At 42.4% G+C, this 16,844-nt stretch overlaps 2 protein-coding genes across 3 annotated transcripts; one reads left to right on the top strand and one right to left on the bottom strand.

Annotated features, from left to right (window-relative positions):
* Positions 1-16: 16 nt before the first annotated feature.
* On the top strand, positions 17-2,929 carry LOC119548644 (KAT8 regulatory NSL complex subunit 2). 2 transcript variants are annotated; one of them, XM_037856052.1, is made up of 6 exons: positions 17-629; positions 691-883; positions 1,002-1,165; positions 1,223-1,620; positions 1,949-2,473; positions 2,553-2,694. In XM_037856052.1, exons 1-5 carry the CDS (start codon positions 119-121, stop codon positions 2,453-2,455), a joined length of 1,773 nt encoding a protein of 590 aa, XP_037711980.1. In that variant the 5' UTR covers positions 17-118; the 3' UTR covers positions 2,456-2,473; positions 2,553-2,694. The 2 variants fall into 2 exon arrangements, with proteins under 2 accessions (XP_037711980.1, XP_037711991.1); XM_037856063.1 differs by lacking the exon at positions 1,949-2,473 and having other exon boundaries at positions 2,553-2,929.
* Positions 2,913-16,568, bottom strand: LOC119548637 (cadherin-99C). The gene is made up of 12 exons (XM_037856039.1): positions 16,466-16,568; positions 15,334-15,492; positions 12,152-12,313; positions 11,022-11,200; positions 10,825-10,947; positions 8,314-8,490; positions 8,186-8,251; positions 5,087-7,996; positions 4,502-5,029; positions 4,315-4,433; positions 3,529-4,257; positions 2,913-3,469 (listed from the first exon to the last, which is right to left on the bottom strand). Exons 3-12 carry the CDS (start codon positions 12,303-12,305, stop codon positions 3,334-3,336), a joined length of 5,121 nt encoding a protein of 1,706 aa, XP_037711967.1. The 5' UTR covers positions 12,306-12,313; positions 15,334-15,492; positions 16,466-16,568; the 3' UTR covers positions 2,913-3,333.
* Positions 16,569-16,844: the final 276 nt, after the last annotated feature.

The following is a 16,844-nucleotide window of genomic DNA, read 5'->3' as shown; positions in this document are numbered from 1 at the left end:
CGTTTGGTATTTTACAGTTTTCGTGTTGCGGTCACACAAAGCAGGCTTCGCATTTTTTTGTTTCGCCACAGAAAATTGAAAGAAAACCCTGAATTAAGGAAACTAAACTGGCAGCAATATGTCCAGCTTTTCGCCGAACCAACTGCGCCAGTGCGCCCGCTTTACCGGCACGCCCTGCACACCGGACAAGGAGCAGCAGCTGCGGGAGCAGATCCACAGCGAGCTGGCCAAGATCAAGTACTGCGCCAATCCCACCTACGAATGCAGTTTGATGCGGATCGAGGGCTACGACTACTGCATTCGGCACATCCTGCGCGATCCGCGCTCCAACTACCGCCAGTGCTCGCATGTTTACTCAAACGGGAGGAAGTGCATCAATGCGGTGCCCAAGTACGACAACAAGAAGGAGCAGATCCTGACGACCCTCTGCTTCGAGCACAACCGCCAGACGCAGCTGCAGAAGACTCACCTGAATGTGGGTCGCATTCGCAGCCGGGTGGAGACCAACGAGACCCTGCTCCACAGCCTCTCGTCGCACATCAATGTGGAGGACATCAAGCCAGAGATACCCAAGACCGAGCCCGACGATGATGAAATCGATGTGGTGTCGCCGCATGTCACACCATTTGGTAGGTCTTAAAGCAGTGATTTCTAATCTTCAAACTCCATGACAACTCTTCCCCCTTTTAGTCACCCAAGATCACCGCAATTCCATAGGACACGTTGTGGAAAGCTCTCGCAAGCGTCGTCGCATTCTGGACTATGCTTCTGACAGTTCCAGCAACGATGAGGATCCGCCATGTCTGCGGAACACCGCCCAGGACATCGAGTTCTACGAATCGGACTATGAAAGCATTGACTCTGAAGATGATGATCCGCTAAAGTAAGATGGCCTTCACTCTTAAAATAAGTTAGTCGTCTCTAAAGAAGTGAAAAGCGAGAAACAAGGAATACACAACCTATCCTAGGAACAATTAACTAATAACCCACATTTTTTGCAGGCACGCTGGCGTCTATACGCGCGCCGAGGCAGTTAGGATTGCCGAGACCAAGCTGATTAAGCTCCAGGGGCTCTACCGCGAGCAGATTTCGCATCTGCAGCACATCCTGAAGCAGCGGCGTCGCAAGTATCTGCACGAAATACGCCGTGAGCGGGAGCTATATTGTATGTTTAAAAATTCTTTGAATTTGAGAGAAAACATATTTAATACCCTACTTTCAGGCAGCATCCACGATCAGCTAAAGGAAACGCCACACGAGCGTAAACTGTACGAACAGCTAAAGGCGCTGAACAGCTACCATCGTCGTCAGGGCATGGAGGCAGTGCTCTACAAGAAACTCAAGGAGAAGCGCGCCCGGGACACCTTGTATGCGTCCAAGTCGAGCAACCCCAAGTGCGTCTTTACCGAGGGCGGGGTCAAGTGCGGAGAGCGAACACTGCCCTGCTGCAAGCACTGCCGCAAGCACATCCTGGAGGATAAACGCCAGGTGCTGTTCCGGGCATGCGGCGTGGAACGCAGTGGGGTGGTCTGCCAGGAGCCGGTGGCCAGCATTCTCGAAGACTCCAGTTGCGTACTGCATCTGACAGTGGCGCCGGCCAAGCGCCAGTATATACAAAAGGTGCGTTGATCAAAAACTAAACCTAACCCACGCCATAACCACCACACGTTACTACTTAAATATTCCAACTGCCTCTTCACTCATTGCCATAAGTTGTGTTGCACATAACTGCCGAAACAACAGTAATCGAACTGTTAAACAGTTTGTAACAAACAATACTGCGTAACTAGCATTTAGACTTGATTTGTAGTAAAGCTAAGCGTATATATACTATCTACTATCTAGTGAGAAACAAACACGAAACACATGTATATAAGTGCTAGTACTGTACTGCTTTTAAGCCTTTTGTGATCGACCCTGAATAAATTGACGACCTCTCATCCTCCAGTTTTATGAAGTTCCAAGCACTCCGTCGGAAGAAAGTATTTTCGCAGCAGGCCGTGGTGCCGATAATTTTGTCGGAGAAGATCCACGTAATGAAATGCATGCAGAGGGTGATGATCTCTTGGATTTTGCAAGTGGTATATTCGAGTTTGACCTCGACACGGCTGATGACCTGGCCAATTCCCTTGACGATGAGTGCTCCATGTTTCTAGACATGGACAGTGGTGACCTGGGCTTGGCCATTGACGATGACAGTGTGGACGATGCCCATTTAGACTTAGGTCTCGAGGAGGAAGGTGATGGAGGGTCCAACGATTTCGTTGACCACGCTGAAACTCAGGCTCAAGACAATCTTATCGAAGGTCATTTAGATTTAGAAGAATCCTCATCGGTGCAAGACAGTAGCGAATTTAACTTTGAAATCGGCGAGGCGGATAGCAATGTTAACGAGGTGTTGAGAATGCTCGAGGGCATTGAGCAAATGCCCTGGTTTGATGCCCTTATGAACTAGTTCGATAGCGTTGTAAATGTAATAACCCACAATCCTAACCATATTAGAGCTAAATGTAGCACTGCTTCTCTTTGCTGATAAACACTTTAATCCACAGAAATGCGAGTCGGAGACCGAAGAAGATGAGACCGTGTCTGCGGGCGTGGGTACCATTATAAAAACGGAAAAGGAGGACCCCTCAGATAATATGTTCACGAACCAAGTTCTCAACGTCACCACAGCTCATGACGAAGACCACAAAGACGACATTAAACCTGTAGAGTCGATACAAAAGCCAACTAGAACTACTTCTTAAACCTTTGTGGAATATATGTTTACTGTTGCAATCATAATTCAATTTATATTAAACAAAAAAATCCTAGATGTAACTCTTCTATCGGAAATTGTCAATTGGTTTTTGTACATCGCCAATTTTCCTTTCTTTGAGGAAAGGGATCCCTAATAAATAGTCACTTCCTTAGTTTATCAAAATAATATCTGCTTTCTCGGATTTATTTACATTTATTTGCTTTTCATAATTTATACAACTTAATATTTTGATTATATTCATGCATGTACATATACATTCAACAATTCACATTCCTTGAAGAAAATGCCTAGCATTTGCGGATTCTTAAAAAATATAAAATATGCACTCTTTTTTGTCTTAAAAGTAATGACTGTAATTATTTGATCTTAAAGCACAGTTAAATATATCAGTTATCAGTTCCTCCATTCAGTATTTCTACTAAAATATTTACAGATTGCATATGCTATGATCATAATTGGATGGCAACCGCTCTCGTTGTTAAAATGCACTATTAAAAATATAAATTGGCAGCTAAATATATCAACAAAGTCTGTTATATGTTGAAACCAGTTTTCTTAATCAATATACCCTACAGTTCCGTGGTGGTCTCAACCTCCGATCTATCCAAGTCGTTTAGATATGAGAAGCCTATTTGACCATAGTCCCTTTTGCCAAAGGACACGTTCTCGTTTGTGCTGCTTAAGTGATTGTGATCGGAGCTGGATCTGTAAGACATATATCATTATTGTAGTATTTGTACACCTAGGAACTTATAGACATATACCTTTGAAACAGTGGATTGGTGATGGGCACTTCTCCACCGTAGAGTCGATTGTTGAGCTGGCCATTGCGACCCAGTGTGGCATTCATCAGTTCCCCATTGCCATTGAGCAATCCCACGTCGCAGAAGGTGTTTCCCCGCCTTCCCATCGTACTGTAGGCATTATTCTTGGCGTTGGCCATGTTATTCGGACCAGTTGGGTCTATATTGTAGGCGCCGTTCTGGTAATGATTACTATTCTGGTGCTTAATGCGACCCAAAGTCAAGGTTCCCGAAAGGGCACCATTTGGCGGTGGAGATCCCAGGGGATTGGCATTGTTCCGAGTGTTCATCTCCAGGGTTCGATTGAAGGTGTTCTGCCTGTTGTTAATGGCCAGATTGTTGTTCATATTGGCATTGTTGAGATTCTTGTGGCGGCGCAGAGTAGCAATCGTGGCCGTCGTGGCATCCGAGTGGGATGGACTCGACTGGCCACCTCCGTTGGTGTTCTCCTTGTGCGTTATATAGCTGACATTGTCCAGCGAGAAGGCATGGTTCTTGGCACTGAAGTCCAGCTGGAGATCGTCATCCACATCCGGAGGCACTGCCATGGCGAGCATCTGGGTTTCGTACTCCTTCATGTTGGCTATCGTTTCACTGGCATTCGAGGCCTGTTGGTTTACGATCACGGGATCATATCGGGTTGGGTTCGTGGAGGAGTACTGACGCATGCGTTGCTTGAAGTTTTTGTATCTATTAAAATGAAATTATATATTATTATACGATAAGCATTGAATTATATTTACTTACTTCGACCAAGAAATACATATGTAAATAATGCCAATGGTTCCCAGAATAAGTATAACAAGTGATATGGCAATAAGAGTAAAGGGAAAGACTTCGTTGTCGATGGCTACAGCGGCCTTGACCTGGAAAAATAACATATATTAAATAAATATAACCCTAAAAAATATTTATCACAAATAGTAAAACCCACCTTATGAACCTGTTCTTTTCTTTCCAGGGGAAATGAAATATTTTCGGCGGTGGCCCTTGGTAAGGCGATATTTAGTTCAGATCTGGCAGCTGGTTCCAGTAAAGTGGTCTCCACAATGCTATCCTTTCGGCTCACCAGCCGCTCTGTCTTAGGATCGATTAGATAGAACCATATATCAGTGGCAGCCGGATTCTCGATCACCGATCCGTTTTTGGCCAGATACTTTTGGCTGCTCATGCGCTCAATACCGCTGACTAGACCGGTCTTCTTGTCCAGCAGTTCCTCCAGCTCAGTATAGTAGTTGCGAAGATCGCTGGGGGCTGCGTTCGGGAAGGATAAGGCCATTCGATTTATATCCGCCAGCTTATTGACGACTATACGGGCCCTCGTGCGATGGGATCCCTGCTCCTGAGCATCGCTATCACGGGCCTCCACCAAAAACGTGAGGGGAAAGTCGTTTTCATTTTTAAAATGCTTGGCCGTTCTCAGAACTCCAGTATCTTCGGACATCATGAAGAAGCTCGTGGGCTGGAAGTATCAATTGTGAGGTAATAAAAACTATAAGGTAATATATCAATGTCTTACCATATTAACACGGTTTTCATCATCATCGTAGAGAGTGTATCGAACGGTTCCGAATTTACCCGAATCACGATCTGTGGCACGCACCTGCAAAATGGTTGTGTCAACATCCATTTCCTCGGTGACCACCGTGTAGAAAGTGTCTTGCTGACCACGCAGCCTATTAAACTCAAACTCGGGGGCATTATCGTTCTCATCCTGAACTATTATCTCCACAGTGGTGGTGTCTTTTAGCGGATTGACAAAGTAACGATGCGATGTCAGGCGTAACTTTAGGGTAAAAGAGGTTTTGTTCTCAAAATCCAAGGGTTGGATGAGCAATAGGTTACAACCATGATCTGCAGAAGTCAAGTTGAAGATGCCCTCTTCGTTGCCCTGAACAAATTCACACTTAAAGGCCGGTGGTCCATCTGTGGAAACCTTTGAATTCACTATTTGAATGAGTTTCAGACTGCTATTCGTTTCCATCGACTCTGGCACACTGGTCGTATAGCTATCATCACTGAATGCCAGGCCTATACTTTCACTGCTCATACCCATCCCACTTTCCAACTTATTGTCCAATTTGATTTCATTATTGCCGTTGGCCAAAAGGTGATGTACATCTACCCGAAGAGGAGCCACCGAACTTAGTTGGGGTTCCCCCAGGTCATATGCTCTTATGTCCACTTGGTACTCCGTATCCTCCTCCTTGCGCAATTCATCTCTTATCCGTACGGCCCCCGTGTCGGGATCCACTTGGAAGTACTTGGGGGCCTTGCCACGCCCCACTATCTCGTAGCGAACCACATTTCCCGGCGAAGTGCCATCGCCATCGATTGCTGGAAGAGTGGCTATGATGGTTCCAATGCTCTGGTCATCATTTACGGTCACGGGATCGGGAACGGTTATGAACCTCGGTGGCAAATCATTGCGATCCTCCACATCTACCACCAAGAGAACCGTATCCCCTGGTCCATCACCATCATTCTCTATGGTACCAATGATCAGTTGGTGCTGTTTCTGGCTCTCATAATCCAATCCCTTGAGGGTCCTCACTTCACCGGTTTTATCCGAAACCTTGAAGAGTTCTGCATCCCCTTTTCTTAGTACATAGGTAATCTCCGGCACCGTATCCGGATCAAAAGCTTGCACAGTGGCCACCAGGTAGTTCTCCTCATTCTCCGGAATGTGTACATCAATGCGGGCATCGCTGAACTTGGGCACCTCATCCGGAAGATCCAGTACCATCACAGTAACACTAGCAGTTCCCAGACGAGCATCAGGAGCTCCATCTTTAGCCGTGACCACAAACTTATACTCATTCAACTGCTCATAGTCCAGTTCCTTGGCCGTTAGGATCTCCCCGGAAGTGGCATTTATTGTAAATGGTATATCAGTAGGAATGGAATAGGTAATCTCCGCATTGATACCTTCATCGGCATCGGTGGCATGGACCACTCCCACAGAAGCCTGCGATTTACCCTCCTCCACTTGGAAGATATAGGGTAATGTGGAGGCATCGAATTCCGGGTTCTTATCATTGATATCTGTTACTTTTATGTTCACAGTGGCACTACTTGAGAGTCCTCCAGTATCCTCTGCCTTCAGGATTAGTTGGTAGCGAGTCAAGCTCTCACGATCTAGCTTCCTTATCACTATGATCACCCCGATCTCCTGACCCACCGCAAATTGCCGTAGGTCGTTGCCGGACATTATGGAGTAGACAACAGCATCGTTTTCCGGATCCTCGGCATGAACCACTGTAACTGTGGAGTTGATCTCAGCACCCTCGCTGACTTGAACCTCGTAGATGGGTTTCTGGAATCGCGGGGGCTTCGTATTGGGTCCCGGGGTCACACTAACCTCCACGATAGCCTGGGAGGATAGTCCTCCGATATCGGTGGCCTGGACAGTAATGCTATACTGCTCACCCGCCAACAGACGTCCTTGGGTTCGGATCTCACCGGTCGTGTCGTTGATGGTGAACTTTTGAAGACCGTTGTTGGAGACATGGTAAATGGAGTAGGTCACCACGGCATTGGGGCCCTCATCGTTGTCGGTGGCCATGACCTGGGTGACCAGTCGACTTTCGCTCTGGTCCCCGGCTGTTATGGAGATCGGCGGCACCATCGCCAGCTTGGGGGCATTGTCGTTCACATCTCGCAGATGGACCGTGAGACTCAGTGGAGCACTGGCCGCATTGGTTCGCGGTTCCCGGGCCACCACTTGAAACTTGAAACGTCCTGGCGCCGGAGGGTCGCGATCGAGGTTATCCTCGTTCACTATCAAAATACCATCGGCGGTTACATTGAACGATGGGGTGGTCAGTTCGTATATATAATCTGGCTTCGGATCGGTGTCACTCAGGTCGGCATCTGTGGTTTTGAACGATATAGGATTACCATTCGAGTCCAAGACCCTAGTTCCTATCGGTGAATTCTCATCCACATAGCCCTCCGTTTGTGAGGATGATATCACGGGGGGATTGGCATCGACTGGCTTTACGAAAATTTCCAGTTTGGCCGTTGTGAAACGTTGGGGTCCCGGGGAAACCTCTTCGGCTTTCACTATGATATCATACTTTTTCGCTGTCGAAGTATCTATGGCTTTCGTTTGCTTTAGCACCCCCGTGCTCTCATCAATCTGAAAGTAATCAGCATAGTTTCCGGGCATTCCACTGGCGAAACTATAGCGAATCGGCGAGTTAATGGTGTCAAGGTCCACTGCCTGAATTCTTTCGGGCAGAACTGTTAGGACTCCTAAGAGGGATCCAGCTGGCACCGATGCCGAGTACTCCGGATTTATGCAGGCCCCATCAAGGGAGGCACATCCGCTATATATAAACGAGGGATCCAGATCGTTCGAATCGGCTATATTAACCGTCAAAGTTGTGGTCGATGAAAGACGATCTGCGGTATTGCGCGCCCGATCCTGAAAATGAAACAATACATCATTCAAAACCAAGTTCCCAAGTGAAAGGTGTGGAACAAATTAAAAAGCGGGTAAAAGTAATAAGATAATTGGGGCTTTTTGCCCCAAATTTTAATTGTTGTAATAACAGAGTGGTTAAGTTAATTAACCCTTTGGAATAATTTAATTAATTATTAAGTCGTTACTTACCGAAGCCACAATAGTAAGGTAATATGTTTGTATCTTTTCAAAGTCCAAAGTCTTGGCTACCGTAACCTAAATAAAAGAGGGGAGAAAATATAGTATACCTTCCAAAAAAGAGTTAAGACAGATCTTACCTGACCCTGATGGGGAAAAGATATGGCAAAGGTGCCGTACCCATCTGCACTATATTTCTCGATATCGGTGGAATTGGCACTGCCCTCGGCTATAAAATACTCAACCAGCCCATTGACACCGGCGTCCTTATCGAGAGCCTGAATATTCCGAAAAATAGTAGTTCCCACCGGAGTGCTCTGAAGAAAAGAAAAACATTGTTATTAGGTATTATAACCATAAGCCATTGAAATGTCAGTTAATTCGACATGGGAAGCAGCGGGAGCCTTGTATTTTTAGAGAGGCCGCTCTATTTTAGAACCGAAAGTGTTTCCTGCCTGGTTAATAAATTGTTTCTAGTTCAGCGAGAAGCTTTAGAAGCAACAAATAGTTTTCCACTCTTTTGCTAAAATTTTCTAACATTTCCCATGGGACCCCAACTGGGGAGCCAACGGAAACTCTGAGATCATTATTTTACTCGCATTGTTTTTTAGCGTCAAGTGGCTGGGATGGTAGAGATGAGATCCAAAAGCCTGCTGGGTTTGTTATATAACGGTTACAGCCTCTTAAAGCGATGTTAAGGAGCAAGTTTGCTACTTGCCTCGAAGATGGAGAGTCGGAGTCTGCAACTGCACTCTTGAGTTGGTAATTTAGTACCCAGAATTGCAGCTGAGCACCCGTGTACATAAGACATTGTTCGTCTGCTGAACTTTGCGATTCGGTTTTCTGTTTTTCTGTTAAATGGCATGCAAGCTTAGGTCATCTTTTTTCGCTTTTCATAATTTTCGGTTTTAAGTCTTACAAATTCCCATGGTCCTCTGTTTTCGCTATTGATTTTGCAGATACCATATTGTTTCGTTGGTCTCTCTGGAGGTATAATTTATCTCGGTTCTTGTAATTATTTGATAGAGCGGCAATGAAATGCGATTCTGTTGTCTTGTCTTCTCTTCCCTGGACATCATCGGGTTTTTTTTGGTCCCTTGGGAGTGTTCGCCTAAGCCGGCAAGTGCATACCAATTATATTCCAGTTTGACTGGCAGAACGCCATATAAAGGGACCTGGATCTCGAATTTACAATGCACTATATATACAATTTTCTGCGAACGAAACGATGACGCAGGTAGGCTGCCCTTTTGTTTATTCCGCACCAGGCCTCTTAAACTTTAAGGCTTCACATTGTTAAATAAATTTCGTATGGGTAAACGTCCTGATTGCAAATTCCAATGAACGATATATATTCAGTTTTATTGTGTTTACTATCTGGGGAGGGGATACTTTCAAGGTTCTAGGCGATCGAAATTTACAAGGAGGACTCTTTTTTCTGAACTTAAAGTTTTTCACTACAGACTAAGGAAAGTGTTTTTGTATTAGAGAGTCATGTTAAAGTTAATTATTTAATTTTCCATACTATTCTTGATAATTGAAAATCTATTAACTAAATTGTCAGGCAGTTATAATTTCTTTCTTCGTGATTGCTAAACGTTCTTTAGAAAACAAACGTTTTAGACAATTATTCTACAGGTTTAATAACTCAATAAGTGTGTGGCTTATTAAATGAGGTTTCTCCTATTATGTAAAGACACAGGTGCGATTTTAGCACGTTTATTGGCAAGGTTTCTTCGTCAGGTAGTGCACTTTATAGGGGTTCTTTTGAACGGGCTTGTATGTAGCACGTTTCCGCTTTGTTTTATGCTTTTTGCTGACGCTGCTTTCTAATATGTCAACAGTTCTGTAATTGAACGTTATTAGTCTAAATACGTGATTAAAAGCCGGCAGGCAATGCTGGCCGCCGATTTCAAGATCCTCTCCTCGGATTCTGATGGTTGGGGATACTGTGGATGTGGATACTATGGATACTGGGGATCCGATCCGCTCGACATGCTATTGTGTTGCTGAAGCGCTGAAAACATGTTCACTACCACTTCATTAGTGTTCAGTATGTAGTTGCTGCTGTCGCGTCGAGAAGACTATGCACATTCACCTGCCTAATGCACAGGAAATAAGTTCTACGACTGAGGATTTACGAGTTTAAGCTTGAAAGAAGCCTAATTTTATAACGAAAGGTAGTAAAACCTAATAAGTATCCTAGTAAATTGAATTATTTCAAGTTGAGAACCCCTTCTTTTCCATCTTCTATATTGCAAATGATCTTTTATAAGATTATCTTTGAAAAAGGAATTAATTCGTTGGGGAAAATAGAAAGAAGAGCTTAAAATAATACTAATACTGGAAAAATCTTATGTGATAAAATGTATCTCCTAAAGAAGCGTAGCTAAGAGATAGCACAGATTTACTTATAATTCCTAAATTCATCTGATAAACAACTCAATTCCCCAAGTGATCGAAACATGCCACTATTTATCTCAGTGCATCTGTGACCATTTCCAGCGTGATAGTCCGTTTGGCACCCAACTCGGAGGAATCGGAGGAACTACAGCCAGAAATGCGGGCAAACTTTGGGTATACAAAGGCGACGAAAAGCTGATCGTGCGGACGCTGGAAAATGTCTATTTGCTGTGTTACTATTTACTCACCTCGGGAACGGTAACCTCGTAGGGCGTGTTCATGAAACGCGGCGCATTGTCGTTTATGTCCGACACCCGAACAATAATGGGAATGGTGCGCTTTTTGTTTGTCGATCTAATGGTGCAGGAGACCTGAAGCGATATGGGGTGAAATATGTTCATAAATATGTTGATCTTCAGCCGAAATGGGGAAGCGGTTAATGTACCTGAAAGACAATGTGACTGAGGTTCTCCTCATCTCGATCCAGGGGCTGCAGCAGTTGTAGTTTCTTGCCGTTCAGTTGAAAGATCGGCTGGCCTTTCGGGAAGACCAAATTCAAAGCGATTTCCGTCTCCGGATCACCGAAAATTGGAAGCTCTGGCGGTGTGGTTGGCTGTCCAATAACTGCAAACAACGCATAAATAATATAGTAAAAGTTGATGTCTAATAAATAAAGCTGGGTTATTGGTACAAGTAGCTTTTAGACCGGCAAACATGTCGGGAGGGAAGCGAGAAAACTGAGAAAACTGCAGACAGCAGCCTTTCTCTTTGCATTTGGGGTCAAGTTGCAGCGATCACTTGCGTTGTGTATATATATGCACATATTTGTGTGCACATATCGTAGATGCATCATATATGCGCATGAAAGTCTTTAAAATTTCGCGTGATCTTGTTACTCGGCTGTAAGCGCCTCCAAAAGTGAGATCATATCATTACACAACGAAGCATAATATTAAAGTTTATCAAGATTTTTAACATTTTATGATCTTCATAAAAATCTTGTTAGTTGTTTTTTAACCATTCTTATTAAAAAATACTAATATACTTAATGTTCTTAAGATATATGTAGTTATTCCTAATACTTTAAGTAATTTGGTATGGGAACCCTTTGGATAGTAAAAAATCTAATTGAGCTCTGAAATTACCCAATATCACGCCCAAAATCAACCAATTAGCGCATTGAAAGTTGGCTGGCTTCACCTTATAGAGGGCTCACCCTTGCGGCATGTAAATTATACAATGTATCTACAATGAACTTTTAATTCCCCTGGTCTGACGTGCCTTTTATTCTTTGATGTGATGTGACGGGCTGCCTATGTGCTTGAACACGTTTAAAATTATAATTATGGTGTTGCACCTTTCGTGCTTTTAGTCTATGATCTTGAAGTCGAGGTTGCTCTGAGAGCATTTTGTCTAAAAAGCATATGGCCATTCATGTTTTTGCATTCACGTAATAGATTCGACGTTGAAGTATGTAGTTTTAAAACTAATATTTCCTGTTTAAGGCCATTTTAAACGGCTAAAATTACTTAGTTAGCCTAGGCCATTATATATATTTTTATGAAGAATACTTACAAGACTCTCGGCTTTCCTCGATATCCAGAATAATATTCGTTTGGCCGGTTTCCACTTCGCACATTTGCGACTTGCCCAAAACCGCCGAGCAGAGCAGGATTAGGAGTCCGAAAAAGCCCAATCCCTGCTGAGGAGTGAGATTTCTGGCAGTCATTTCGTTTGCTGAAAATAAAAGTAAACAAATATGTATTTCTTGTAAATCATCTGGGGTCTGATTTGAATATTATTTTTTAACCTACGCCACCAGGGCCCACACAGCGTATGTGGAAATACGAGTAGAGCTCAAGAGCTAAAAAAAAATGTCTTCTGCATGCGCTGCTTTTTGCTGCTTTTGTATGCAAAGACGGCTTCTCAAGCCTTAAATGGTGTGATATCAATATGCAATAAACAATTTAACAAACTTGGCGTTGTCTTAGTCGTTCTTTTATTCTCCTCTCGAATGCCGAATATACATACGTATATGTATACGAACGTATATGGAGATGTGGAAATCTAAGATGCGAAGATCTGAGGCTCTGGAAATAGTTAGATAAATTGAAAACTTTCCTAGTTCCGTTCTGAGCCGATCGAAACCACTACTTGGCCGGCGGAATATTGACAGAGAAAAGTTCATAACGGTGGGATCATAAATTGGTTAATAAAGTGGGAAGCCATGCCAGCAGATAGAAACTAGACAACGGGCCAAACGATCAGGTGCACATTTTGCACATTTTGCCCACCTCATCTCATCGAGTGCCTAAATGGCCAGCCCGGACTGGCCGATCAACTTTTGTGGCTGTTTCTGCGGCTGCGGCTGGCTTACAGTTAGAAGTTAGAAGCCGCTTCTCTGCGGCTTCTATCCCTAAGTTTCAGCTCTTGCATCCGCTGGCTTTCTGCCCCGTCCCCATACCCACTCCATCTCCATCTCAATCCGAATCTCCATCCAAGACTCGTTGGCACCAGGAGCCACTTCTCCCCTATACCATCCTATCCCATCGAGTCGTATCGTATCCGTTACTCGGATCATTTGTTTAATGAAACAGATCGAAGGTAATCTTCTGGTTTTCTCGCTTTTTCTTCGGTTTTTATTTGGTCTAGCTCATTAGATATGGATAGGTAGTGCATGGCATTAGTTGGGTTAGTTAGCCAAATATATCATAAAATAAAGATAACGAGGGCTCTTCGCAGAGAAATTATAACATCAATATTATATTACCTACTAATCTTAATTTTATGCTTGGCCATAAAAACCCCCATCATTAATCAGATAAGGCGATAGGGCAAATGAAGCAATCATTTTATTTAAACTTGGAAGTTTATAATCTGCATTAATCTAAGGTATATCTATAAATTGCAACAGGAAGTATATATAGAAAATTTTAAAGAGCCCAAAGGGAAATTACTTATCCGCAATGTTAAAGCAAACCAGAAAACCTGATAAAAATGTTGACTTAAAAGATAAGATTAAAAATATAATAAGAGTGTTACAGCTTTTCGAAAACTATTTACTAATTTATTTAATTCGACTGCCTAATATTATTCAATTTCAATACACAAAACTTAATAAAGCCATAAAAGTGTGTATCATTTTGTAACGAATTATTTAATTTTGCTAATGTGTGTGCTGCAATCTCGAATTGAATCAAACTTGTCTCGAAACGCAACTATTGCTGAAATAATCTCCGAAATCATAAAAGCAACGATCGTCCATTGCGTAACCAAAGTGCGAGATATCACATTGTATTGATATGGGGCTTAAATGTTTCGCTTTGCTATTTGGTATTTGCAATAATCGGGAAAACCGAGAAAATCGCGAAAAGCGCCTGCCTGTCCTCCGCTTTCACTGAACATGTAGAAAATACCATTTCCCCCCGTATAAACAAAAGTCGGAGGAGCATGGAGCTTGGAGCATGGAGCAGGGAGTATGGAGCATGGATCATGGAGCTTGGAACTCGAGATCGGTTCGGTGGTGGCCACAGAAAGTCAGTTGCTGATTATGTTCAACCGGAAACTTATAGAAAAAGCCGAATGTGCCAAACTGGTTTGCAAAATAAACGAAAGCCGAGGTATCGCGCTGTATGCCTGAATGCCTTAATGCCTGAATGCTGGGTGCAGATTCGATATACGGGAAACCTGTTGCTTATTGATGCTGTTTTTGCCAACATTTTCTAGTTTTGAATGTGGTACAATACGTACCGAACTTAAATCTGAAATCTCTTGGAATGCGAACGATGGTTGCCACACAAATCTTAAATAAACAAGAAAGGAACGAATGGTTTTTCGGGTACTGAACCTCGGGATACCCTGACATAAACGGTCCACCAATCATACTCAATCGTTCTGTCAGCCCCAACTTTGATTGTTATGCTAATCCCGCGAGTGTTTTATTGTATTTTAATTTTATGGGACAGGAGGACGCGCTGACGACCATACAAAGTGTGCGCTTTTATGCATATTTCACTTCTTTGACTCGTGAGATGTTTCATAATACCATCTGACAATAAAATATGGTCTTTTATCAGCCTATAAACCATATCAATGTAACCATTTTGAAACTACAAAGAGGTGGTAATATGAATTCATTTCATGTAATATTGTATGGGAGTGCATAGTCTATAAGCTGGGTAGCCAAAAACTACTCTTCCTTTAATTTTGCCAAAATGGCTTTTAAAAAGTTTAATGACTTCAAACGATTTTAAAACTATAATCGTTCTAATGAACTCAACAAGAGTCTTAGAGCCAATTTACTGGGAATCATTTTTCTTGATGATTAATTTTAATGAATTGGCTTTTTTTCAGCACGCCTATACCAAAACTTAAACAACTGCTGACTAACAGAAATAATCTGTAAATATGATTGTCTTAAATGGTCATCGGCTTAAAAGCCGTAGATTTGGGCTTTTATACAGCAGAATATGACATAATATAATACTTATTAAATATAAATATTATATGCTGATAGATCAATAACTTAAGAGCAAACTAAGACATTGAACTGCAAAGTTTTTTGGTGACAATAAAATTAATTGACCTGACTTGCCGCTGAAAAAACTGTTAGGTGATTATGTTTTCTTTATAAACTGCTTCGGGGCATTTAAGCAAATGAAGATTAATCTTTGAAGCTCCGAGCATTGCTTTGTCTCCTAATCTTCTTCCCCTGTATAAATTCTGTATAATTTAATGATGAATAACTTAGTACTTACCGTTTGTTCTAAAGATTTAGTATTGCAAAAGCTCAAATATTTCTGCTAGGTATCCAACGTGAAAAATGATATCACACGCCGTTAACAAAGGAATTCTTGATCCCCAATTACATTTCGGAATTGTGATGGTTAAATGTGTATTTTCTTGCCACCCGTACGCTACAATAAACAAGGTTAAATTTAATTAAAAACACACGCGACACTATTTTTTGGGATTTTTTAATATTTATATTATGCATTGCCTTGTCGTAAAACTCGGATTGAGACAATATTTTAAAAGTGATGATCACAAGACAGGTTTCTTTTTGTTTTTTCCACACCAGATTGATTTTTGATTATTTCTTTTTTCCCTTTCGAGGCTGTCCTCCCTGGGATTAATTATAAATCTTAATATTTCGCGAAAAGCGACCAACAAAGCGGCGCGTGGGAGTTTTTGGTAGCATGTAGTAAAAGTAGCATGGCAAGTTGATGACTATCTATGTCTGCCTGTACAGTGAACAAGACTGTATAAGTTTTCTTACACAAATCTCGACATACGTGACCTCATTTGCTGATCTGACAGAAAACGTTTTTCGCTTTTTTTTTTTATTTTTTGGTTGTTTCTTTGCAAATGCCGCAAAAAATCCCGGTCGATAAATAAATTCGTGGTGTGTGTTTTCTACCAGCCCATAAACAGATTGGCATTTAATACAGCGATCACGTTCACATTCCACATTAGTGTTCTATACTTCTTTTTTGACTTGCGTTAAATGATGATGGTTAAGTTGATGTGAAATTTTTGTTTGTTTTTACACAATTGTGAGATTTGGGTAAACAATAAGTTGGCAAGAGAAAGTCTTGCTTTCGGTTGTGGGTAGGTACAATTTTTTTTGATGTTGGATGCTTCGTAGATGGTGCTTTGTTTGCCATCCGGGGTTTCTTTGTTATTTAAACGGGTATTATTATTATTTCATATTTTTTATTCACTGGCATAGGAGATATATGGGTAGTATGCCCTTTAAAGGGTCTTGAAACCACAAATATCTTTGGATCCACACACATCACACGTCGCCATAAACGGACCATTCTGAACTTTACACATTTTCTTGAGAGATATAACTCTTAAAAAATTAGCTCTTAGGCATATTCATACCAGCTTGAAAACCGGTATCGCGGGAGCCACCTAAAATACGATTAAGCACATAATAATACACTGCGCGAAAGTACGTGATATCGGCTCGATGGTCGGATCGGAACTGTTTCGCTTTACCTGTCTCTCTTGTTTCAGCAACAAGTGGGCGCTACCATCTAAAACCCAGATGGAACGGAATGGAATCGGAATCGAGTCGAGTCTCTCTCTCTTGTTGGCATTCGCTTTTGCGGTAAAACTGGTTTTTGGGGACTAGTTTACCACAGCTGATACCATACCACCATACACATCGCTATAGCCATAGATATGACCATTTTTCGAGTGCGAAAGGCTTCGCCTATGCAGTACAGGTACTGCGATCCACGATCTGCAGGTGCATGTA

The sequence above is a fragment of the Drosophila subpulchrella genome, chromosome 3R, assembly GCF_014743375.2.
Source record: "Drosophila subpulchrella strain 33 F10 #4 breed RU33 chromosome 3R, RU_Dsub_v1.1 Primary Assembly, whole genome shotgun sequence".
Lineage (NCBI taxonomy): Eukaryota > Metazoa > Arthropoda > Insecta > Diptera > Drosophilidae > Drosophila > Drosophila subpulchrella.
This window is presented reverse-complemented; position numbering and strand designations above follow the sequence as displayed.

Coding starts and splice junctions, on each gene's coding strand:
- LOC119548637 (XM_037856039.1), bottom strand. CDS start 12,305: ATGACTGCCAGAAATCTCACTCCTCAGCAGGGATTGGGCTTTTTCGGA. Junction 4,434..4,501: donor GAAAAGAACAGGTTCATAAG/GTGGGTTTTACT, acceptor TTATTTTTCCAG/GTCAAGGCCGCTGTAGCCAT. Junction 4,258..4,314: donor ATATGTATTTCTTGGTCGAA/GTAAGTAAATAT, acceptor TCATTTTAATAG/ATACAAAAACTTCAAGCAAC.
- LOC119548644 (XM_037856052.1), top strand. CDS start 119: ATGTCCAGCTTTTCGCCGAACCAACTGCGCCAGTGCGCCCGCTTTACC. Junction 630..690: donor GCCGCATGTCACACCATTTG/GTAGGTCTTAAA, acceptor TCCCCCTTTTAG/TCACCCAAGATCACCGCAAT. Junction 1,621..1,948: donor AGCGCCAGTATATACAAAAG/GTGCGTTGATCA, acceptor CTCATCCTCCAG/TTTTATGAAGTTCCAAGCAC.